This window comes from Myxocyprinus asiaticus, chromosome 44 (assembly GCF_019703515.2).
Source record: "Myxocyprinus asiaticus isolate MX2 ecotype Aquarium Trade chromosome 44, UBuf_Myxa_2, whole genome shotgun sequence".
Taxonomy (NCBI): Eukaryota; Metazoa; Chordata; class Actinopteri; order Cypriniformes; family Catostomidae; genus Myxocyprinus; species Myxocyprinus asiaticus.
The window spans coordinates 32,018,069-32,042,448 of NC_059387.1; the positions used below are offsets into that span (position 1 = coordinate 32,018,069).

General features: G+C 37.5%; 2 protein-coding genes across 4 annotated transcripts; both read left to right on the forward strand.

The window, feature by feature from the left end:
• Window positions 1-405: 405 nt before the first annotated feature.
• On the forward strand, window positions 406-10,321 carry LOC127434432 (serine/threonine-protein kinase RIO3-like). Its single transcript, XM_051687188.1, has 13 exons — window positions 406-638; window positions 1,772-1,884; window positions 2,151-2,299; window positions 2,420-2,527; window positions 4,478-4,587; window positions 4,703-4,846; window positions 5,084-5,211; window positions 5,310-5,492; window positions 5,764-5,923; window positions 8,772-8,852; window positions 9,053-9,142; window positions 9,273-9,380; window positions 9,642-10,321. Exons 1-13 carry the CDS (start codon window positions 603-605, stop codon window positions 9,756-9,758), a joined length of 1,527 nt encoding a protein of 508 aa, XP_051543148.1. The 5' UTR covers window positions 406-602; the 3' UTR covers window positions 9,759-10,321.
• A 2,334-nt stretch (window positions 10,322-12,655) lies between these two features.
• Window positions 12,656-23,317, forward strand: LOC127434447 (uncharacterized). Of its 3 annotated transcripts, XM_051687216.1 has the most exons (7): window positions 12,656-12,822; window positions 13,736-13,827; window positions 19,592-19,650; window positions 19,987-20,148; window positions 21,203-21,289; window positions 21,701-21,832; window positions 22,950-23,317. In XM_051687216.1, exons 3-7 carry the CDS (start codon window positions 19,610-19,612, stop codon window positions 23,188-23,190), a joined length of 663 nt encoding a protein of 220 aa, XP_051543176.1. In that variant the 5' UTR covers window positions 12,656-12,822; window positions 13,736-13,827; window positions 19,592-19,609; the 3' UTR covers window positions 23,191-23,317. The 3 variants fall into 3 exon arrangements, with proteins under 3 accessions (XP_051543176.1, XP_051543175.1, XP_051543174.1); XM_051687215.1 differs by lacking the exon at window positions 13,736-13,827 and having other exon boundaries at window positions 12,657-12,822; window positions 19,593-19,650; XM_051687214.1 differs by lacking the exons at window positions 12,656-12,822; window positions 13,736-13,827 and having other exon boundaries at window positions 13,849-19,650.
• The last annotated feature ends 1,063 nt before the right edge of the window (window positions 23,318-24,380 follow it).

Below are 24,380 nucleotides of genomic sequence, written 5' to 3' on the forward strand. Positions count from 1 at the left end.
AACATACAGGCTAATGTTTTCATAATAATATTATCGCTTATATTTGAGTGAAGACTAAAAAATTACATGAGAAAACAGATGTTATACTAACAATACTAGTACTACTAATAAATAATAATAATTATAATTATTATTATTATTATTACAATTATTATTTTAAAAATTACTTCTACACCTTTTTATATCATAAAGAAGAAAATCTGTTTTCTGGTGTAATGTAAGGCATTGTTATTTCACAAATTCAAATGTAAATTGTATTATTAAATACAATACTATATATTGCATAAAAAGAAAAGCACGTCTCTGTAGATTATTAAAAATGTATTCATCCTTGTGAAATGTTTTATTTTCTTTTTCTATTTGTTTACCTGTATTTTGAAAAACAGAACGTATGACGTCATTGTAGGTTGTCTCTCGCACTTATTTTTAGCTGACTTACAGTCGTCACTTTTTTAGCCATCTTGGTCAAAGATAGTCATACTTAGTATTACATTAAAGATTAAAGTCGATATTAACGAACCTTTATTGAAATTATCTCCCCGAAACGCAGCTAAACCCGCTTTTTCTGTTTGAATCTAAACATTCTGTCAACAACAGCAAACATGGATCAACTTGAAGTATCTACAAAAGAGACAAAGGTGAGATTTCTTTACACTTTTAAAAGTTTTAAAGCGATGCCATGTCATCTGACAATCAAATTATGTGGGTAAAAGTCCAACCAGATGTAGAATATGACTTGGTTTAGTACAGGGCCTTTCAGCCATTATAAAAGAGGGTGAGTAATGACTGTAAATCTGTCTGACATGTCCACAAGTCAGACAGACATGTTAACATGGTAATGAACTTTACCCAGTTGCTAGGTTTTGTGTTTGAATCAGTGTTGGGTATAATGCATTACTAAGTAATTAATTACTGTAGTTAAATTATTTTTTCATTGAAAAGTAAGGGATTACTCGTAATTTTTCAGTAATTTAATTACAGTTACTTCTGATGTAATTGCATTAAATACTGTACAGACTATAGAACAGTTCTATATAAAACAATAGTGAATTTAAAATGGAAATGTAATGTCTAATGTTAAAATTTATGTTTTCTAATTTAACGCTGCCCCTTTCAATTCTTTGGTCAGTTCATGAATAATTTATTTAATTTTATATGATTGATTTGAAACAATTAAAAGAACAGTTTCATCTCTATCCTTGTATTTTTCATCTGGTTGATGTTGATAAGGGTTTAAGAAAGTAACAAGTAATGCAATTACTTTTCAGACAGAGTAATTAGTATAGTAATCTAATTACACTGTAGAAGATGTTTATTAGTAGTTAGTAATTCATTACTTTATTTTTTTTTAGAGTAACTTACCCAACACTGGTTTGAATGGATTTGAATAGAACAAAATGGAAATAGTAAGGTAGTAAAATGTACTAGGAATGTTTATAGGTGAAGCAAGCTGTAGAAAGGTGTGTGTTGCACTTCTGTAAGAAAATGTTTAGTATGTGGACTTGAAACTCTTGAGTCATCATTTGTACGCTTAATGACTTGGTCAGACAAATATTAGAATGCCTGAGACTTATTTTAGGAATAAAGACAGCAATTGTCCTGCCACATTGGATGATCTGTAAATGTCAGCTCCCAAATTTCAAATTAGGCAACTCTTAAAATGGTCAGACATGTGATTTGACAGATTTTCCAGACTAAAGATGAAGGTATGATTTTATTGGGTTCTCTAACAGTATTTTAAAGAGATTCATTTAAAAAAATCTTCTTCCAGAGCCCTTGGGGCGCTCCCACCCTGGCACCGTTGCCCTGCTCTCTGGCTGATGTTATGAGTGAGCAGCTGGCCAGACAGCTGCATGAGGAGGGCAACTCTTTCCCAGACCCAGAGTGAGTCTCACAAATCTACTAAATGTATTATAACCATGGAAAATGGTTCAAACACCCCAGCTTCTTGGATTTAAATGTAGTCAATAGTGGTATAATGCCTCTTGGCAGTGATATCAATTGCACAAACCATAAGATGGTCAACTATACTAAGCCTAGTCTCTTTTAGTACTTGTATTCAATTTAAAAGTTATTTTAGTCCAGGAGTCTATTTGTTGAAAATAATATCTGGTTACTAAAACACAATTCGCATGTATCCTTCATATTAGTTTCAGTACTGATCTGGACCTCACCTGCACTCCTGAAACAGACACGTCCAGCGATCTGATTCTGGCCCAGATGCTGCAGATGCAGTTTGATCGTGAGTTTGATACGCAGCTGCGCAGAGAGGAAAAGAAGTTCAATGGAGACAGCAAAGGTAAAAACCAGCTTGTGTGTTTCTAGGCAGAAATTAAAAGTAAATGCTTTGTACTGAATTAACCATCTCTTTGACTTTTTTTTTTTTTTTCATGTTAACTCAACATGTTCATATCTACAGTCTCCATATCCTTTGAGAACTACCGCATGGTTCATCCATATGAGGACAGTGACAGCACTGAGGATGAGGTTGACTGGCAAGACACTCGCCATGACCCGTACAGAGCTGGTGAGAGCTCATTTGTGCAACACTTAAAATCAATTACCCTGTCTTATTGTTTGTGTGTTTTCATTACTTAGCAGTAGGGATGGGAATCGTATGGAATTTAACAATTCCAGTTCCGATTCCTCTTAACAATTCTGGTTCCACAGGGGGCCTGGGTAGCTCAGTGGTAAAGATGCAGGCTACCACCCCTGGAGTTCACTAGTTCGAATCCCAGGGCGTGCTAAGTGACTCCAGCCAGGTCTCTTAACCAACCAAATTGGCCCGGTTGCTAGGGAGGGTAGAATCACATGGGGTAACCTCCTCGTGATCGCTATAATGTGGTTCGTTCTCGGTGGGGTGCGTGGTGAGTTGAGCGTGGTTGCCGCGGTGGATGGTGTGAAGCCTCCACACGTGCTATGTCTCCGTGGCAACGCACTCAACAAGCCACATGATAAGATGCGCGGGTTGACGATCTCAGATGCAGAGGCAACTGGGATTCGTCCTCCACCACCCGGACTGAGGCGAATCACTACGCGACCACAAGGACTTAAAAGCACGTTGGTAATTGGGCATTCCAAATTGGGAGAAAAAGGGGAAAAAATCCCCCCCAAAAAACAGTTCTGGTTCCATTAACAATTCTTTGTGTACTTTTGAGGAAGAAATATTTGAAAATAAGAAAAGCAAGTCTTGTTGGATTTACTGCCCTCAGCAGTCTACTATATTTTACCAGAACAGGTTCTTACTTTTTGATTAAGATATTTTATTCATTCATTCATTTTTATAAAATACCACTAAATACAACAAAACTCATAATGTCAATCTTTAACTACACATTGTCATATCAATAACCATCCAGTAATTATTCAGAATTCTTGGTTAATTTTAGTGTTCAGCCGATAGTGGATTTAGCATATACTGATAACTAAGGTGGTGGAAAAGGCCGATAACCGATTAATTGTCTGATTCTGATAGATTTACAGAATGTCAAAAAAAAATCATAGTCATTCCTTACTTTGACAGAAACAGACAAAGAGTCCTAAATTAATAAAACCCCAGATGCAGTTTATTGTTCAACCAAAAGTACCAAAATAACCAGAAAAATTAAGATTTTGTGCATAATGTGGAACTTTTAAGTATATACAAGCCTGAAATACATAGGGGACTCTTATTTGATCTAACTATCACAATAGATTTTTGCCGATAACAATATTTCCAGAAAGCAAATATCGGCACCGATTAATCGCTAAAACTAACTCTAGTTCATTTCATGTCAGACAAGACAAAATTAATTACTTGTGGATCAGTAGGTTTTTGATTCTCTTAAAGGAACGGGCTGATGAGTCATTTGTTCGGTATCGGTACACGTTTGTATGTTTTGTGGTGCAGGATCAAAAGAACCGACTCATAAGAGTCATTTGTTCAGGTATCGGACTACACTGGTCACACTGTATGTTTCGCATTGTACCTTTTTGATTCAGTAAAAAGAACCGGCTCAAAAGAGTCATTCTTTCTGGAATCAGGCTACACCGGTCATGCTGTATGTTTTTGATTCATTAAAAAGAACCGGCTCAAAAGAGTCATTCATTCAGGAATCAGACTTCACTGGTCACGCTGGATGTTTCGCCCTGTAGATTCTAAAGAACGGTCTCAAAAGAGTCATGCGTTCAGAAATTAAGCTTCACCGGTCATGCTGTATGTTTTTGATTCATTAAAAAGAACAGGCTCAAAAGAGTCATTCGTTCAGGAATCAGACTACACTGGTCGTGCTTTATGTTTTGTCCTGTAGATTCAAAAGAACAGTCTCAAGAGTCATTCATACAGGAATCAGACTCTTCTGGTCTTGGCTGAAGAATGCACATTCGAAAACCTTTAACAGAGCTGAAAGCATTGAAGTCATTTGATTGAAATGGAACCGGTTCTCAACACTACTTAGCAGTTAGTAGTTTTTGACCGGACCATATTTGATTTACTCAGATAAGCCAACAACCACCCCCAAAAAAGGCTTTGTTGGGAAAGGCAAGAACATCACCACCAAACACGATGAGGAGGTCTGTGGACGGAAGAACACAGCACGCATGGACAATGTAAGACTAGTCAACACTCAGCCCAAAAGAACATCCATAAAATGTGATTATGTTAAGTTTTTGAACAAGAAGAATTTAAATTTCCCTTCTCCATCTTTCAATCCATTTTCCTCAGTTTGCTCCAGAAGTGCAGGTGGGTGATGGGATCGGCATGGACCTGAAGCTCTCCAACAAGGTGTACAACGCTCTGAAACGCCACTGTGACACAGAACAGCGCCGCAGCGCTCGACTGCATGAGAAGAAGGAGCACTCGACTGCTGTGAGAAATTTGACTCTTGAACCATACTTTAAGAATCTGAAGATTTAAGAAATTTTAAATCTAAAGATGTTTTTTTTTCTCATTGGTTTGGTTTGGTTTTCAAACTCTTTGAATATATAAGTGGCAGAGTAAATACTTACCTACTTTAGATTAATGTAATGTGTTCTTTTAAACTGTCAACTTGTATGCTGTGTGTCTATATATTTAAGGACTAATCAGTGTACTTTATTTGCTTAGGAACAAGCTGTTGACCCCAGAACCAGACTGCTGATGTACAAAATGGTGAATGCTGGGATACTGGAGAACATTAATGGCTGTATCAGCACAGGAAAAGAGTCGGTGGTGTTCCATGCTGATGGAGGAAGGTGAGCTCAGTGGAAGACTTTGAGTTACCAGAAAAGTCTTAGTCAACACAAGCGCATTAAGCTACACAACTCTCATAACTTTTGCTCATCTGCTGTAGCTTTGAAGAGAAGATCGTTCCAGAGAAGTGTGTGCTCAAAGTTTTCAAGACCACCCTGAATGAGTTTAAGAACAGGGACAAATACATCAAGGATGACTACCGCTTCAAAGACCGCTTCAGCAAGCTGAATCCTCGCAAAATTATCCACCTGTGGGCAGAGAAGGAGATGCACAATCTCACCAGGTGACACACAGATTTGAAGTGTAGACACTTGATATATTTAAAGGGATAGTTCCCCCTAAAATGAACATTCTGTCATCATTCAGTAAAGAAGATGTTAGTCATCTTTTTCCATGCAATGAAAGTGAATGTTGACTGAGTAGATTTTCTGCTGTAGTTAAATGCTTCAGATTAATTAAGATTACACTGGAACAGAATATTGTTTAATCTCTTTGTTTTCATTCTCTTTATGTAATTTTTTTTTCTTTACACATATTTGTATTTGTACATGTAGGATGAAGAAAGCAGGGATCCCGTGCCCAGAGGTGGTGATACTGAAGAAGCACATCCTTGTGATGTCATTCATTGGCCACGACCACGTGCCTGCACCTAAATTGAAGGATGTCATACTGAACTCTGAAGATATGAAAAAAGCATATTATCAAGTTCTAAACGTGAGTTTGTTAAAATTACACAACGGAGCGCAACAGTCTGGTTCTGGAAGTACAAATTCCATAATTACTTTCCATAGGGGAATTTATTTTTAACGATAACGTACATCTTTATAGACAGACTTACCGCAATCTCTGATGGTTAATCGATTGTATATGCTCCTGCTGAAGCCATCAGTCCACGTTATTTCAACCTCATTTTTTAACAATCATATTTAATAGTGAAATTCCTGGTGAAGAACTACACTACCCATGATCCTGAGTGGGAAAAAACAGTCACAGAATTGCAGCAAACAAACCACGACGAGAGCTCTGCAGCTACCGACCACTCCCATGATGCACTGTGAATGACACTGTGGGGAGAGTCTCCCTACACTCTCAAACATCTTGTATATTTTTCTTCTATTCTTCTTTTGTTTTTAATTTGATTGTCATTTGCAGTGCTTCATGGTATTATAGACTTGTTTTTTTTTGTCCGATTTCCAAATACTTTTACGCTTTAAATCAAAGTTTGTAATGTTGTGGTTCACCTCGGTTGGTTTGTTTGGTTCATGGCTTAAAAGTCCTTTATGAAGTAGGGCTGGGCGAGATTTAATGTGCTTTCTGTTTGGCCATTAAGTTTTATCAAGAGTGTATCAGTAGATAATTTCACGATCCTTCAGGGCTGCACAATTAATTCAAATAACACCAAAATAGCAATATGATCAGATGGGATTATCCACAACATTAAAAACACCTGCCTAAAATTGTGTAGGTCCACCTCATGCTGCCAATACAACAACAACCCGCATCTCAGAATAGCATTCTGAGATTATATTCTTCTTACCACAATTGTACAGAGCGGTTATCTGAGTTACCGTAGACTTTGTCAGTTCGAACCAATCTGGCCATTCTCTGTTGACCTCTCTCATCAACAAGGCATTTCCATCTGCAGAACTGCCGCTCACTGGATGTTTTTTTGTTTTTGGCACCATTCTGAGTAAATTCTAGAGAAGGTTGAGCATGAAAATCCCAGGAGATCAGCAGTTACAGAAGTAATCAAACCAGCCCGTCTGGCACCAACAATCATGCCATGCTCCAAATCACTGAGATCAAATTTTTTACCCATTCTGGTGGTTGATGTGAACATTAACTGAAGCTCCTGACCCGTATCTGCATGATTTTATATGCACTGTTGGGGCCAGACGGGCTGATTTGAGTAGTTCTGTAACTGCTGATCTCCTGGGACTTTAATGCACAACAGTCTCTAGAATTTACTCAGAATGGTGCCATAAACAAAAAACAACCAGTGAGCGGCAGTTCTGTGGATGGAAACGATATACAATATTAGGCAGGTGGTTTTAAGGTTGTGGCTGATCGGTGTAATACTGCAAAAGTCAGCGATTAAAGACCGATAAACATGGTCTGTGTGTGGGTGATGTACTGTTCTGTGCACTCATGGGGCTCGTGTTTTTAGAGCAGTTGACATGTATTGTGAAAGGGAAGTACTGTATGTTAAAGCACTCACGCAATTCCAAACATTAGTAACCGCTAAAAATTATTATACAAATCTACAAACGTGGCACAGTATAACACAAAACGATTTGACAACATTTCACCAGATGTGGAACATTGTAAACTACACACTGTACTTTCAGTGTCAAAATAAAAGCTCCAGATGAAGGTGAAGTAAATAGGACAGAAATATATTACTTTTATATATATATATAACAAATCAAATCCACAAAATAATAATAATTAATAAGTATCATATTATGTTACGACAAGTTTGGGACCAACATAAGAAGTCGGCAAAAGTTAAAAACAAAAAGGTCGCAATGGTCATGGTTAAAAAAAAAAAAACAATAAATAAAACCATGACTAACCAAACAAGGACAGGTGAGCTGACTAAATTAAACTGTAAAATAACTGAGAGTTAAGAAATCTTACTACCTCCCGTTGAAAAAAAAAAAAACAAACACAGAAAAATAATCTTCCAGGTCAGCTTTCTTATCCACTCTTACTACTGTAGTCTATATTAACTAAACAGAAGCTAGAAACTCACCATACTTTTAAAGTAAAGAAAATAAATCAAAACAACAGCAAACAAACATTAAACACTGGAGCAGGTTTCCTGGGGCAGCAGCTGCCGTGAAGTGCAGCCAGCACCTCTTAAATAAGCAGGACTTCAGGTGTTGCTGGTTAGAGTCTCTGCCCACATCTGATTGGCAGCCTCACACAGGAATCAACAGAAGCTAAAGAGCAGGGTCTCGTAACAGTTATAATAATAAACTTGACTAGGTCCCACAGTAATAATTTAGTAGTATGCAATATTCAACTGGGTTTCAAAAAATAAGTGGAGTAGTTTTTGCACACTTTGTTCAATCACACAAAACATTTGCTTTAGTAAAAATAAATGAAAGTAAATATAGCTTGTTATTAAGCTACAATGTATTATTGTATGTCAAATATAAATATAAAAGTTCATATAAATGAAAATGGTTAAATCTCATGCTCCTTTGTGTTTATTTAGTGAAAACTGAAACTACAATGGCATCGTTTGGATGAAATGATGGTTCCTCTTATTTAAACCCACTTTTGAGCCGTTTCAGAGCTAATACATAATTTTCAAGAGATATATTGAAAATCGTCAACGGGCTGAAAAATGTAGAGATATCATTTTTGTAGCTACATCGCCCAGCACTATTATGAAGTACTTAATGAAATCCCAATGGAAAAAATGAATGTGAAAAATACTTCCAGAAGCAGGATGGGATTCATACCTGTAAGCTAAGCTTAAATTTGTGTAATTAGCTATGTGAATTTTAGGTAGAAATGCCTTACTCATGTTATCGAATTTTTTACACTACAGATGATGCAGCGACTCTATCAAGACTGTAAACTGGTTCACGCTGATTTAAGTGAATACAACATGCTTTGGCATGATGGACAGGTTTGTATGACAGCCAATTTCGGACATATTTTGGTCTTTATAATGAACCATTTTATATTCTGCACGAAGAAACGAGGCTTTTCGTTTGTTCTTTAATTAAACTGTACATTCCTTTGCCATCACTTTCAACCATAATGTTTTTTTGGAGCTTTTAAATCGCTCAAGAAACCATAAGTTATATTCTTGTTTTCATCCTGAAGGTTTGGTTCATTGATGTGAGCCAGTCCATAGAGCCCACTCACCCTCACGGTCTGGAGTTCCTCTTCCGGGACTGTCGGAACGTGGCCACAGTAAGTATACAAACCAACTTGTGGTTCATTAGAGGAATCAAAAGAAACATTTGTTGACATATGCCTTATGGAGAGATGCTGATATCCCAAAAGCAGGTATGTGGTAATTATTGAATGCTCTGCTATCTAGTTTTTCCAGAAAGCTGGTGTGGCGGAAGCTCTGAATGTATTCGAGCTGTTCAACACTGTGTCTGGACTGCAGATCAACAGTGATAATGAGGCTGATTTCTTAGCCCAGGTAAGGCCTTCAAATGTCTGTTACCTGTTATTTCTAAAGACATATGATGTCAGAAAAGTGACACACAATAGCATAAATAGGCTCATGACAAGGTTTTTTTTTTTTTTTTTTTCAATTGGAAAAGACCCAACGTACAAACTTTTTTTTTTATTGGTGGTGGTATTTGGGCAAATTAAAATATCTCTAATTTAAATATGTGTGCTTTTGTTTGTTTATGGACATGCAGTGCACATTAAGCCTTTTCGAATTGTCTTTCTACAGATTGAAGCCCTGGAGAAAAGAAACGAAGACCATGTGCAAAAATCCAGCAAGAAAATCTTCACTGCCACTAGTGATGGCAGCCCACCCCAATTAAACACTGATGATGATGATGATTAACACACGCAAAATAATAATCTGAAATAGAAGGGAGAGAACATCCCTTTGGTCTCCAGTCACAACGAGGTGTTGAACGGTCAGATCGCGGGCCTCCGAATGTGTCACGCGTCATTCTGCGCGTTCTGCCTTCTGAAATGCTCACGCCATCCCTTTACTGCTGTTAACCCATTTGCTCAATGTTGAAAGTGATACATATCGATCATTTTAGACATTGATAACTTGTCATGTTTTTAACAGACAGTTTTGGATGATGGTTATAAAAAAAGAAAAACAGGATTAAAAAACAAAATAACTATGGAGACGCATGTAATCTTATAAAATTGTGTGGTACAGTAATTGTCTCCTTCCACAAAAAAGGCAAGCTCTGTCCAAAATCTCAGAATGCCAGGTGTTAGTGGTGTTGGTGTGTTGATTTGAGTTTTAGTAATGAGCAGAACTCAAGCCATTATTCAAATGGGTTTTTTGTTGAATAATTTACTGATAAGATTACAATTGTTGTAGATTTGTGGTGTCTTTTGTAAAATCAGGTTAAAATAAAAAAAATAATAAACTCTTAAATTATATTTTTGTGCTCTTCATTTATTTAGGACCTTTTTTTTATGTTTTTAGATGATTTCAATGTTTTTAGATAATATAATTTAACATGAAATGATGTGTTTACTTGTATTGCATTTACAGCTGAAGCCAGAAGTTTACATACGCTTAGGTTGAAGTCATCAAAACTACTCCACAGATTTAATATTATCAAACTATAGTTTTGGCAAGTCTTTAGGACATCTACTTTGTGCATGACATGAGTAATTTGTCCAACAGTTATTTACAGACAGATTGTTTCACTTTTATTTGACTATATCACAATTCCAGTGGGTCAGAAGTTTACATAAACTAAGTTAACTGTGCCTTTAAGCATCTTGGAAAATTCCAGAAAATGATGTCAAGCCTTTAGACAATTAGCCAACTAGCTTCTGATAGGAGGTGTACTGAATTAGAGGTGTACCTGTGGATGTATTTTAAGGCCAACCTTCAAACTCGGTGCCTCCTTGCTTGACATCATGGGGAAATCAAAAGAAATCAGCCAAGACCTCAGGAAACAAATTGTGGACCTCCACAAGTCTGGTTCATCCTTTGGAGCAATTTTCAAATGCCTGAAGTTACCACGTTCATCTGTACAAACAATAGTACGCAAGTATAAACACCATGGGACCACACAGCTATCATACCGCTCAGGAAAGAAACACATTCTGTCTCCTAGAGATGAACGTAGTTTGGTGCGAAAAGTGCAAATCAATCCCAGAACAACAGCAAAGGACCTTGTGAAGATGCTGGAGGAAACATGTAGACAAGTATCTATATCCACAGTAAAACGAGTCCTATATCGACATAACCTGAAAAGCTGCTCAGCAAGGAAGAAGTCACTGCTCCAAAACCACCATAAAAAAGCCAGACTACAGTTTGTAAGTGCACATGGGGACAAAGATCTTACTTTTTGGAGAAATGTCCTCTGGTCTGATGAAACAATAAATGAACTGTTTGGCCATAATGACCATCGTTATGTTTGGAGGAAAAAGGGTGAGGCTTGCAATCTGAAGAACACCATCCCAACCGTGAAGCATGGGGGTGGCAGCATCATGTTGTGGGAATGCTTTGCTGCAGGAGGGACTGGTGCCCATCACAAAACAGATGGCATCATGAGGAAGGAAAATGATGTGGATATATTGAAGCAACATCTCAAGACATCAGGCAGGAAGTTAAAGCTTGTCGCAAATGGGTCAATGACCTCAAGCATACCTCCAAAATTGTGGCAAAATGGCTTAAGGACAACAAAGGCAAGGTATTGAAGTGGCCATCACAAAGCCCTGACCTCAGTCCGATAGAAAATTTGTGGGCAGAACTGAAAAAGCATGTGCGAGCAAGGAGGCCTTCAAACCTGACACAGTTACACCAGTTCTGTCTGGAGGAATGGGCCAAAATTCCAGAAACTTATTGTGAGAAGCTTGTGGAAGGCTGCCCAAAATGTTTGACCCAAGTTAAACAATTTAAAGGCAATGCTACCAAATACTAACAAAGTGTATGTGAACTTCTGACCCACTGGGAATGTGATGAAAGAAATAAAAGCTGAAATAAATCATTCTCTCTACTATTATTCAGACATTTCACATTCTTATAATAAAGTAGTGATCCTAACTGACCTAAGACAGGGAATGTTTTCTATGATTAAATGTCAGGAATTGTGAAAAACTGAGTTTAAATGTATTTGGCTAAGGTGTATGTAAACTTCTGACTTCAACTGTAAATATGTTGTCACAAATAAGACAACACATTTGACATAAACGTGTGGTTTCCTTCATACTACATAAATCTTACACAAAATGTAAAATGCTAATTAGTGTTGGGATACTAGAAAGTTGGACATTTGTTGGCGTGGAAGGCTGAAAGTTTATAGAACTTTACAAAATGTTGAAACGACCAAGACCTCTAACGGTGTTGTTGGGCTGTTAAAGTTTTTATAGCAAGTCAGTCCACTGTCGGCCGTTTTTTAAACGATCTCGGAAGGATATTCCCAGTCATACCAGTTCAGCTCTCATGTACTTGAATGGGGCAAGACCGAAATATAAAAAACGATTGGTCAATATTACGATCAAATAACGCATTTAAATCCAGCAATAAAATTTTATAATATTGGAATCATAAATTGTGCATCTTTACATCATCCTACGCTAAAACACGCAATTTTCCCGGCTTGTATAACTAATGTGCATGCGCGTTAGAGAGTTGATTGACAGGCGATGTCTGTATCTAAAAGGTGATTGGTTGTTTTACCTGGAAGGCGGGACTTCCTTTCTATATCCGGTGATAGTTGGTCGCTAAAGCTTCTTGGTTGAGCGTTCCAATTCCTCCCATTCATTTGGATAGAAGTGGCCCGTCTCTACTAAATTATCTCTTGTACAGTACGTGTATGTAAAAACACGGCGAATAAACTGAAAGCAGTCTGTGAAGTGTACAGCAGGATTTGTCCTGAATAACACTTCAAAATAGACAGAAGAGACACCCCGCAGGCAGATCTGTAAGTAGATCAATCTGAGTAATGATGTATGAAAATAAGTTGCGTTTGTTTTGGATTTAGGAAATACGGTCACATGTCAACACTTTTGCTACGATATTGGGCGTATTATGTTAACCAGAAATGTCCAGATGTTTAATATATTTTAGAAGGTAATTGTAGGACTATTAACAAATAGGGTTATAATGTAATCTGTTTTTCACTTTTCTGCACACAAGCGAGTAATTGCTAAACTTGGTCATGTCAAAAATGAGGGCTGTTCGATTCCAGAAATTTAGGAATCGACTCCGTTTCCTGGTTTTGGTCGATTCCAGACTAATGTTTTTCGATTCTTTTTCGATAAAAAAAAAAAAAAAAAGAAAAAGTTAAATCCCATAATAAAAACTCACTACTAAGCGGTCTTCTTTGCATTGTTTATAATAGCATGAGTAGGCGGCCAAAAGTTTGGAATAATGTACAGATTTAGCTGTTTCGGAAGGAAATTGTTACTTTTAATTCCCCACAGTATAGTCAGGACATTACTGATGTAAAAAACACAATCACTATTTGAAAAAAAAAAAAAAAAAAAAAGTCATTTTTGATCAAATCTCGACAGGCCCCATTTCCAGCAGCCATCACTCCAGCACCTTATCCTTGAGTAATCATGCTAAATTGCTAATTTGGTACTAGAAAATCACTTGCCATTATATCAAACACAGTTGAAAGCTATTTGGTTCGTTAAATGAAGCTTAACATTGTCTTTGTGTTTGAGTTGCCACACTATGCAATAGACTGGCATGTCTTAAGGTCAATATTAGGTCAAAAATGGCAAAAAAGAAACAGTTTTCTCTAGAAACTCTTCAGTCAATCATTGTTTTGAGGAATGAAGTCTATATAATGCTTGAAATTGCCAAAAAACTGAATATTTCATACAAAGGTGTACACTACAGTCTTCAAAGACAAAGGACAACTGGCTCTAACAAGGACAGAAAGAGATGTGGAAGGCCAGATGTACAACTAAACAAGAGGATAAGTACATCAGAGTCTCTAGTTATTTATTTATTTATTTATTTATTTTTTATTGCAATTAATATTTTTTATTGATTCAACCATTATATATAAATAGCAGAACACACATATACAGAATCAATATCCAACCCCCACTACAACACCCCCCCACCCAAGACCCCCAACAACACCCCAGTGGTCACACAACCATAGACACACAACAAAAATAAATAAATAAATTAATTAATTAAAAAAATAAAATAAATAAACAATCACACACATAAAATCCCTACACCTCTCTCTCCACTGTCCCTCCCCGAGAGCCTTCCAAAAAAGACAGATATCTGCCCCACTTCTTTACAAACATGTCCAGACTCCCCAGTCTTCTGGATACCCCCTCCTCAAGAGCTGCCACTCTGGCCATCTCTGAACACCACTCCTGAAACGGGGGCGCTCCAGCCGACTTCCTACTCCTCAAAGTGATCTGTCTGGCGATCATAACACTAGTTAGGACCCAGTTTTTCATGTGCTTATTCTCCAAATTAATGACTGCCCCATCTCCCAAGATACAGAGTCTGGGGCAAAATAAAATTTGAGAGGCCAAAACCTCGCACATAAAACTCTGAATCCTCATCCAAAATTCTTGCATTTTAACACATCCCCAAAAGACATGGGTTGTGTCTCCATCTTCCGATTGACATCGCCAGCAGGTGGGTGTGTCTTTAAGACCAAGCCTATACAATCTAGAGGGGGTCCAATAGACTCTATGTAAAATCTTAAATTGCATGAGGCAAACCCTTGCGTCTCTAGATGGAGATTTGACGTTTTTTAGAATCCTAGCCCACTCTCCCTCCTCCAATACCAAATTTAGATCTTTCTCCCATAATCTCTTAAGAGAAGTCGAAGTTCCATCCCCCAGACTCTGAATTAGCAGGGAGTAATACACCGATGCCTCATGACCTTTTCCAAAAGCAGTAATCACCACTCCCAGAGTCAAAATCACCACTCCCAAAAACAGTACAGAGCAGGTGGCGCAGCTGTAAATACTTATAGAATTGAGATCTAGGAATCCCAAAAAGTTTAACCAAATTTTGAATGGAGTGTTGAGATCCTTTCTCATACAGGAGTGTAGTAACCCCCCTCCCAATCCACTCTGACCAGCAAAAAGGGGACTTGTTGATGCATAATTTGGGGTTCAGCCAAATGCTCGAGGCAACATTTAAACAAAATTTAAGAATTAAACAGTCTGGACACTTTTGTGCATACCGGGTTCAAGTGCGAGATAACGGGATGTAACTTAGCTTCTCCGATTAATTTGATAGAAAGGCTCTGAAGTAGTGAAATAGGGGCAAGAACTTCCTGTTCTATACAGAACTTGAGAGGGGCTCTCTCAGGTGGAAGCGACCAATGAGCCAGATGTCTGAGACCGAAATGCATAATAATAAAATAAAATCTTGGGTAGGCCTAGCCCACCTTTGTCAATCGGCCTATGTAACTTATTGAAATGTAATTTGGGACGCTTACCATTCCAAATGAAAGACTTTGCTATGCTATCAAATTGCTTGAAATAAGAGAGGGGGACATCCACAGGGAGAGACTGCAGTAAGTAATTTAATTTTGGAATACAACTCACCTTCCCAATCATAGATAAATGTAATGAAGCCCACCTGCCCACATCGCTCGAAAACCGTTTTATTAAGGGGTCAAAATTAACTCTAACTAAATCACACAAATTTGCTGGAAATAAAATACCCAAATACTTAATGCCCTGTTTGGGCCACTGGAAAGCACCCGGCTGGAAAGCCGTTTCTGGGCAGTGTGCTGTCAGAGCCAAAGCTTCGGATTTAGACCAGTTGACTCAATATCCTGAAAACTTAGAAAAGGAATTAATAATTCTGTGGAGACAAGGCAAAGATCTACTGGGGTCAGAGACAAATAATAAAATATCATGTGCGTAAAGCAAGAGTTTATGCGCCATACCTACCGCCACCACCCTTGGAAAATCATCCTCCTTTCTTATCGTGGTTGCTAATGGTTCCAGGACAAGACAGAACAATAATGGGGAAAGAGGGCAACCCTGCCGGGTGCCCCTATCCAGAGTAAAATAATCTGAAATTAATCCAATTGTTTGTACCGCCGCTACAGGGTGTCTATAAAGTAACTTAATCCATCCAATAAATGTACTCCCGAACCCGTATATTTCCAAAACCTTAAAAAGATAATCCCATTCTATCATATCAAATGCCTTTTCGGCATCAAGTGAGATGGCAGTCACCGGAGACTGTTCATTCGCTACTGACCACATGATATTGATGAGATGCCTAATGTTATCAGAAGAGCTACGGCCTCGAATAAACCCCACCTGATCTATATGTATAAGAGATGTCATAACTTTACTTAATCGATTAGCCAGAATTATTGACAACATTTTTACATCTAACTAGATCAGGGAAATTGGACGGTAACTTTTACACTCGCTTGGATCTTTGTCCTTTTTAAGAATCAGACTGATCCGGGCTTGTGTCATGGTTGGAGGAAGCTTTCCATTCTTTAATGATTCAGTATAAACTTCTAGCAGAAGTGGAGCCAGTTCTGTAGCATAAGATTTGAAAAACTCAGCGGCAAAGCCGTCAGGCCCCGGAGTCTTGCCTGTAGGTAAGGCCTTAATAACCTCGCCAAGCTCCTCCAAGGTTATCTCAGAATCAAGATCATTTCTCATTCGTCAGTTTAGGGAGTTCTAATGGTTTCACAAAGTTCAAGAACTATAGACGTGGAACTATAGAGATCAAAGTAGAATTCTTTAAAAGCATTATTAATATCAATGGCTGAGGTAAATATTCACCACCAGCAGATTTCACTGAGGGAATGGTAGATAAAGACTCTCTCTGGTTTATATATCTAGCCAAAAGTTTTCCTGCTTTGTCCCCCGACTCAAAGTATGACTGTCTTGCCCTGAATAGCCAAAACTCCACTTTCAGCGACAAAATAGTATTATATATGTATTTCAATCGAGTCAATTCTCTGAGGCCATCAGATGACAAACGGCACTTCAGCTCTGCTTCTGCATTTTTAATATTTCCTTCCAACTCCACAAGTTCTCATGCTTTGGATTTTTTGGTGAATGAGGCATACTGTATGATCCAGCCCCTAAGAACTGCCTTAAGTGCCTCCCAAGCCACGCCCACAGTGGATACTGTGGACCAGTTGGTCTCCATATAAACACTGATTTCAGTCTTTAACATTTGTTGGAATTCAGGATTTTGCAAAAGGGACACATTAAGGCGCCAACTACATGATTTCTTTTTCTCCGTATGTGGCACCAATTCTAAACTCACCAGGGCATGATCTGAGACTAAGATATTTCCAATTGAGCAATCAACAACAGATGAAATGAGGGACTTGGATATCAAAAAAAAAAAAAAAAAAAATCTATTCTGGAATAAATCTTATGGACTGATGAAAAAAATGTATAATCCCTACCAGATGGGTTTAAAAGTCTCCAAATATCTGTAAGACCAAGATTTTTACACATCCTGTGAAGCATCAATGTTGCTCTAGGGGGCTTTCACACTTTTGCTTCACTATGATCAAGGACTGAATCCATCAAAAGATTAAAGTCTCCTGTTTTGACGTAATCATTCCAGTGTCCCGTAAACGGAACAAGCTCCAGCCGCTAGGCAGAGCCAACACAAAAAGAAACAAAACCGACATCCCGGTTCCCCGGATGGTCAAGTCAATTCACGCGGAGGCCGCATAAAAGTATATAGCATGACTTACTCAATCCGTCAACTTTATAAAAGACATCCTTTGTGTGAGCATGTAGATATTTTGCGGTCATCCGTAGTGTCCACTCTCAAACTGGCCGGGAACTTCCATGCAAATGTAATCTTTCGTCAATGCAAAAACTTCTTTAAGGAAAGTGTTATACACAAAACAAACTCCAGCCACTAGGCGGAACTTCCTCAAAAGCCAGAATAAGTACAGCGAGTTGACCCACTCACATGAGAAATATCCAATGGTTTACTCACCCATTGATTCTATAAAAGACATTGCCTGTTTGGGACATGTAAATACTTTGTGACCGTCCTTCGTTTCTATTCTCAGTTTGGCCGGGAACATCAATGCAAAAGTGATCTTACGCTGATGCAAGAGTTTCTTGCATTCCATGAACCAATCACGTTTCTCTCTTGTCGAACTTGCAAAGTTCGGGAACAAGAAAATATTATGATTCCTCCAAGAAAATTTTCCTTTGCTCCTCGCCTGGCGCAACATGAGATCTTTATCGGATGACCTCAGAAATTTGGCCAGGATTGATCGGGGCCTGTCTCCCTCAGCAGATCTCTGAGCAGGGACTCTGTGAGCTCGCTCGATTTCCAGCTTGTGGCCTGTTATGTCGAGCAGACTCGGCAAGAGCTCATCTAGGAATTTCATCATATCTCTGCCCTCCTCATGCTCAGGAATTCCAACAATTCTGACATTATTCCTGCGGCTTCTATTCTCAAGATCTTCAAGCTTTTCAAGAATACGTTCCAGATCAACTTTGGTCGCGGGCAGATTAGCGGTTAATTCCCTCTCCGAAGACTCAAAATAATCGATTTGTTTCTCAGCATCTGACACTCTTGTAACTAACTTGATCGACGTATTACAGCGAGATCCTCCAAGTCAGCAAGAACCTTCGTTGTCATCGCCGATATGTTGGACAACTGACGCTGGATCTCTTCTCCACCCGCGCCATCCAAATCGAGTCTTCGGTCTGTAGGCCTGTCGGGCTTTCATCCTGAACATGTAAGTGTCTTTTAATGTCTCCAGAGCCTGATGATTTTGACTTCTTTGCCATGTTTTACCTCAAAGAGCAAATGTGTAACTGGGTGTATCGAATTTCACCAGATTATAGTGACAATAATAAAAAATTTTGCAAAGTGCACAGAGCTCGTCGTTCACATGTCTGCTTCTTGCATGGCATCACGTGACCTCCCAGAGTCTCTAGTTTGAGAAATGGACGCCTCACACATCTTCAGCTGACAGCTTCATTGAATTCTACCTGCTCAACACCAGTTTCATGTACAACAGTAAAGAGAAGACTCAGGGGTGCAGGCCTTATGGGAAGAATTGCAGAGAAAAAGCCACTTTTGAAACAGAAAAACAAAAAGGAAATGTTAGAGTGGGCAAAGAAACACAGACATTGGACAACAGATAATTGGAAAAGAGTGTTATGGATCTTAATCCCATTGACCTTTTGTGGGATCAGCTAGACTGTAAGGTGCGTGAGAAGTGCCCGACAAGACAGCCACATCTATGGCAAGTGCTACAGGAAGTGTGGGGTGAAATGCCACCTGAGTATCTGGACAAAATGACAGCTAGAACGCCAAGGATCTGCAAAGCTGTCATTGCTGCACGTGGAGGATTTTTTGATGAGAATTCTTTGCAGTAGTTTAAGAAGTTCTGATCATTTTTAATAGTAATATTTCACGTTATTAATGTCCTGACTATAGATAATCCTGCAAAAGCGATGATTTAAACAACTTTACAGTTCAAATAATGTGTTAAGATTAAAGTGTTTTTATAAAATTATAAGCTTCACATTTCTGCCTTTTAAACACTCCAAAATTATACTACAGAAACCATGTAGTAAACCATACTTACCACAGAATTTACCATGGTGTTACTTCAGTAACTAGTTCAACTATTATATGTTGAAAAACCTCAACCAAAGAAAAATTTACCATGGTTGTTTCTACAGTAACCATATTTTAACCATATTAATGACTCAATGTTCCATTTTCAAGACCCGGATTCAATCAACATGGACTTGCTTTCATCGAGACCCAGGTTTCTTGGTGAATGGTGAGAAATGATTCTATTGATATGTTATGACAAAAATATGAATCTGTGTCTTTTAGGCTTAAGGTCCATTACTTGAGAGTTTTGCAGACTTTGTGATGTGTTCATTTAGGGAAATAAATAAATGTTTAAATTAAAATGTTTGAAACAGTGTCTCAAAGTTGTAAAATGGCAAAAAGGCAGGTTCATTTTACTGAGTTTGTGGAGTGGGAAATTGCCTTAGTTTCTCATATTTTACCCTCAAAATTCAGTAGGAAAAGTATTTACTATGTCACTGTTCTGTAATGGGTCATCATTGTGCTTACCCATTTTAAACCATTGTTCTTTCTTTCTAAACAGTCCAGATCCACCGAGATATTCGTGTCATATCCCACCATATGACGATGTGATAAGTTGTTACAAACCAGAATATGACAACATGAGGTCTGAAGTTTATTCCCCGACAACATCACATCTGTCTTTTAAGAGTGATGATTCAATGTTTCGTCCCATAAACTTCAGGTCCGAGGTTTATTATCTTGTCTAAAATAATAACTGTTTTTTAATTAATCATTAGTATATGTAAGCTGTGTTCTAACTTCTACAGTCGCATTGTTGCATTTAGAAATTCTTAATAATGTTGCAAATTTCTTCATTGACACTATTTATTACTTTGTAATTGAAATGCCATTTAACACCACAAACACACACACAACAGCGCTTCTGTATTTTACAGCCTGTGTAAGGCTCAATTTCATTACCACAGAAGCACGTTAAGTCTTAACTATTAATACAATGCAAGTGCTTTTCATGTGGAGTTTAAAGCGGTGCTTGATGCTGGCATTGACGCCCTGATGCGAATCATGAATGCGGCTGCTGGATTGCTATAGCAAAGCAGATAGCCACATTCTATGGAGGATGAGAGTTTTCAAGATTTAATGCATATTGCAATGAATATGCAACCTAAGGTTGCATAGTTTTTTTAATTAGTCAATCTCCAAGTTAGTAATGTTACTTGAATTGGTGCTATTTTAGGGCATTTCTGTCTTTACACCGTGGAAGGCTTTGTTTGGAAAATGTTAATATATGTTTTAATGCATTATTGTTACATATTGTTTTGTTTTGTGCATTTCAACACGGAAAGTAGTGCATGTAGAGTAAAATTTCAGCACTTTCACAATTAACTGTAAAAAATTGTGTGATTAATCATGATTAAAAATTTGAATTGACTGGCAGCACTAATATTGATTCCTGCCGGGCTGTCATACTGTACATTTTGCATAAATAAGCAATATCACATGAGCAAGAAAGCCGTTTTTCATCTTTGATTTTTTTTATTTTTTATCTAGAATTTTAATTAAGATTTTTATTCCAAGTTTCCAACTTTGAGTCCACTATATATAACATCAGAAGTAATAGTATTTAGTGAAATGTAAGTGTTTATTTTGCTGTAGTTGTAGATCTTTCTAGAGTGTCATATTTGTTTGACATACTTTTTATGTAAAATTCAGAGATGGAAAAAAGCTCAGACATCCAAATATGTAAATGAAACTAAACCCCTAATTAATTCTGACAGGAATGATCGGCTAAAGTCACCATCCCCGACACAATCAGTGCTGTCTGATAAGAGTGATGATTCAATGTCTCGTCCCATATACTTCAGGTCAGCAGTTCATTCACTGTTTTTATACATCATTAATATATGTAAGATGTGTTCTGCAGAAGCATTGTTGCTTTTAGAAATTCCTAATAATGTTGTACATTTCTTCATTCACATCTTTGTTACTTTCTAATTGAAATACCATTTAATATTGATTCCTGCCGCGCTGTCATACTGTAGATTTTGCATGATTCACTCACCAGATGATGTTTTTCATCTTAGATTTTTTTAAGTAAGATTTTAAATCCCAGATTTTAAAGTTTCCAACTTTGAGTCCACTGTAACATCAGAAGAAATAATATGTGGTGAAATTTAAGTGTTTATTTTGCTTTAATTGTAGAGCTTGCTAGAATGTCATAGTTGTTTTACAGATTTTTTTCATAAAAGACAAAAAACCTTTATATGTTTTGAAAGGAACAACCGACCATTATTAACCGCCAAAATAGCACCCTTGAGATGCCGCGGATCAGATTACTCTGAAGAGAGAGACAATTCAAGGTCTCGTCCCATAAACACCCAGCAAGAGCTTCAGGGGAAGGGTCAAAGGTCAGTCAAAAGTTTGTTTACTTGTGTAAAAATTATTTTTGTTTTTCATACATCAGTTTATGCAAGAGATGTTCTGCTGTAGCACTGTTGCTTTTAGAAATTCATAGTTAATGGTGTAAAGATCTTTATTTGCATGCTGCATTCACACCATCTGTTACTTTTTCTATTCAAATAATACTGTTTCAAAACTGTTATACCACATGTGCATGTTTTGTATAATTATCTTGTTAAAGCCTTTTGGGCATTGTCTTTGTTTGCTTTATCTTTATATAACATTAGAAGTCAGAAGGATTACAAATAAGTAATACAAATAAGCATAAAAATGGGGGGCGGGGAGGGGTCCTCTAGAACCGCCCCTGCCACCATGCAACTGCAACGATCTCAAAATGCGCGTAAGAGAACCATCGTAATTTTGTTCCTAATGTTGTTGTTTTGTGGCTTGATATTTTGGTTGCATTAATATAAATGAAGTACATATTTGAAATGCATTTGGGATTTAAGTCATAGAGGGTCAGATCATCGTTCGAACAATTCAGCTTGGACCGTGCCGTTCGTTCTGGCGAGAAACCTTAGATGTCCTCACTCGCCAAAGCCAATTTTTGCTTGCACCGGCACTAGTGTTAATTTTGGACACTGCTTCCACTATTGACTGAAAATTTGTAAACCTACATTGCTCTATGTCAAGTCAAGTCATTTTTATTTGTATAGCGCTTTTCACAACACACGTCGTTTCAAAGCAGCTTCACAGAAGATCAGGCATTAACAGAAAATTAGACTGTAATATCTATAAAGTCTTAGAGTCATCAATGTGTTTGGGAATTGTGTTTAAAAATAAGTAATTAAATAATAATTGTATTTATAACCCCAGTGAGTAAGCCGAAGGCGACTGTTGCAAGGAACACAAAACTCCATAAGATGTTGGTTAATGGAGAAAAATAACCTTGGGAGAAACCAGACTCACTCTGGCTAAACAACATGAATATAATGCCAGTATTACTTAAGTATAGTGCAAGTCGACTTTACACATGTGTGTACACATTTGTACACTATGTGCTCTAGAATCATAAAGAATCAATAATATTAACAATTTTATTTTCCTTTCATTATTTTCCTACAGTGCAAAGGAGAGTGCTTTCCTGCCATCTGATATTCTCCTGTGTATTTCCGGTGTCATTGGCATAGTACTGTTGATTTACGGCATAGTTTTGCTGCTTTACAGTATTGTACTGTTTCTTTTTAGTGTTGTTGTTGGTATTCTCGGCATTGCTTCAGTGCTCATTCTGGTATATGGCATCATAAACAAGCATGAGGGGTTAAAGGAAGAAGTGATGAAAGCAATCAATGCCTTGAAAACCTAAGGTTTGTTCTAACCAGTTGTGTAAAGTGACAAACAACAGATCATTTTGTTGATCGTTTGCACCAGTGTTTGAAGACTTTCATATCCAACTGTCATTCATTTCAAATAAATCAATCTTTATAATGATACCTCTGATCCCTTTTTCTTTCTTTTATTGTGTTTTTATTTTGTATTATATTTGTATTTTAAATATATGATTATTTTATATGTATTTATTTTTGTATTCTACAATTATTGTCAAATCCATCATTCTCCTTTAGGTGGAGACAGCACAGCACAAATCCAGAGGCTTGATTTTGAATATAACGCAAGTTGTTGTATAATGTCTTTAACAGTTTAGGTTTATTACATTTGCTAAGAAATTGTTTATACAAATTGAGTATAGTCCTACTATATATTGTGTAACATCCTCTTGTCTGGTACTCCACAGGACAAGGTTTGCCTTTAATGACTAAATGTATTTATTTACCTTCCACAAGGACTGATATAAAGTGTCTGTATTTTAAATGGAAGTTCACAATTTAAAATTACTCGATGGTGGTTTGCAAATAAATAAATAGAAATATAATATATCTAGATTAGAATATAACTCTCCCTTGGTGAGTCCATTGGTATGGCCATCCTGAGTCATTATAAAAAATGAATGAATGAAAGAGTAATAGGGAACCAGCTGTGATGGACACCAATCCTGCTGGTAGGCATGTTGATGAGATAGCATCAACTCCGGGAGGAAACGAGGACAAATATACACGTCAGGATAAAAAATAGAGAAGCAAGGATCACCTGAAGCGAGTTATGGATTCGCTGTAAGTTGTAGAGTACAGCTTTAAAGGAAAAGTTCACCTGAAATTGACAATTCTCTCATTTACTAACCCTCATGCCATCCCAGATGTGTATGACTTCAATTCTGATGAACACAAATGAAGATTTTTTTAGAAGAATACCTCAGCTCTGTAGGTCCATGCAATGCAAGTGAATGGTGGAAGGAACTTTGAAGCTCTAAAAAGCATATAAAGGCAGAATAAAAGCAATCCATATGTCTCCAGAGGTTTAATCCGCATCTGCTGAAGCGATCCAGTGGGTTTTGGGTGAGAACAGATAGATACAGAACAGATTGTAACTCCTTTTCATTATAAATCTTGACATCATTCTCCATAGAGATCATGATTTCAGGCTTGAATACACTTCCTA

Excerpts from the sequence above, each read along its gene's own strand:
- LOC127434432 (XM_051687188.1), top strand. The coding sequence starts at position 603 with ATGGATCAACTTGAAGTATCTACAAAAGAGACAAAG. Across the intron at positions 5,924-8,771 it reads CATATTATCAAGTTCTAAAC|ATGATGCAGCGACTCTATCA; the intron begins GTGAGTTTGTTA and ends TTTACACTACAG. Across the intron at positions 8,853-9,052 it reads TGCTTTGGCATGATGGACAG|GTTTGGTTCATTGATGTGAG; the intron begins GTTTGTATGACA and ends TTCATCCTGAAG.
- LOC127434447 (XM_051687214.1), top strand. The coding sequence starts at position 19,577 with ATGTTCCATTTTCAAGACCCGGATTCAATCAACATGGACTTGCTTTCA. Across the intron at positions 20,149-21,202 it reads TTTCGTCCCATAAACTTCAG|GAATGATCGGCTAAAGTCAC; the intron begins GTCCGAGGTTTA and ends TAATTCTGACAG. Across the intron at positions 21,833-22,949 it reads CTTCAGGGGAAGGGTCAAAG|TGCAAAGGAGAGTGCTTTCC; the intron begins GTCAGTCAAAAG and ends ATTTTCCTACAG.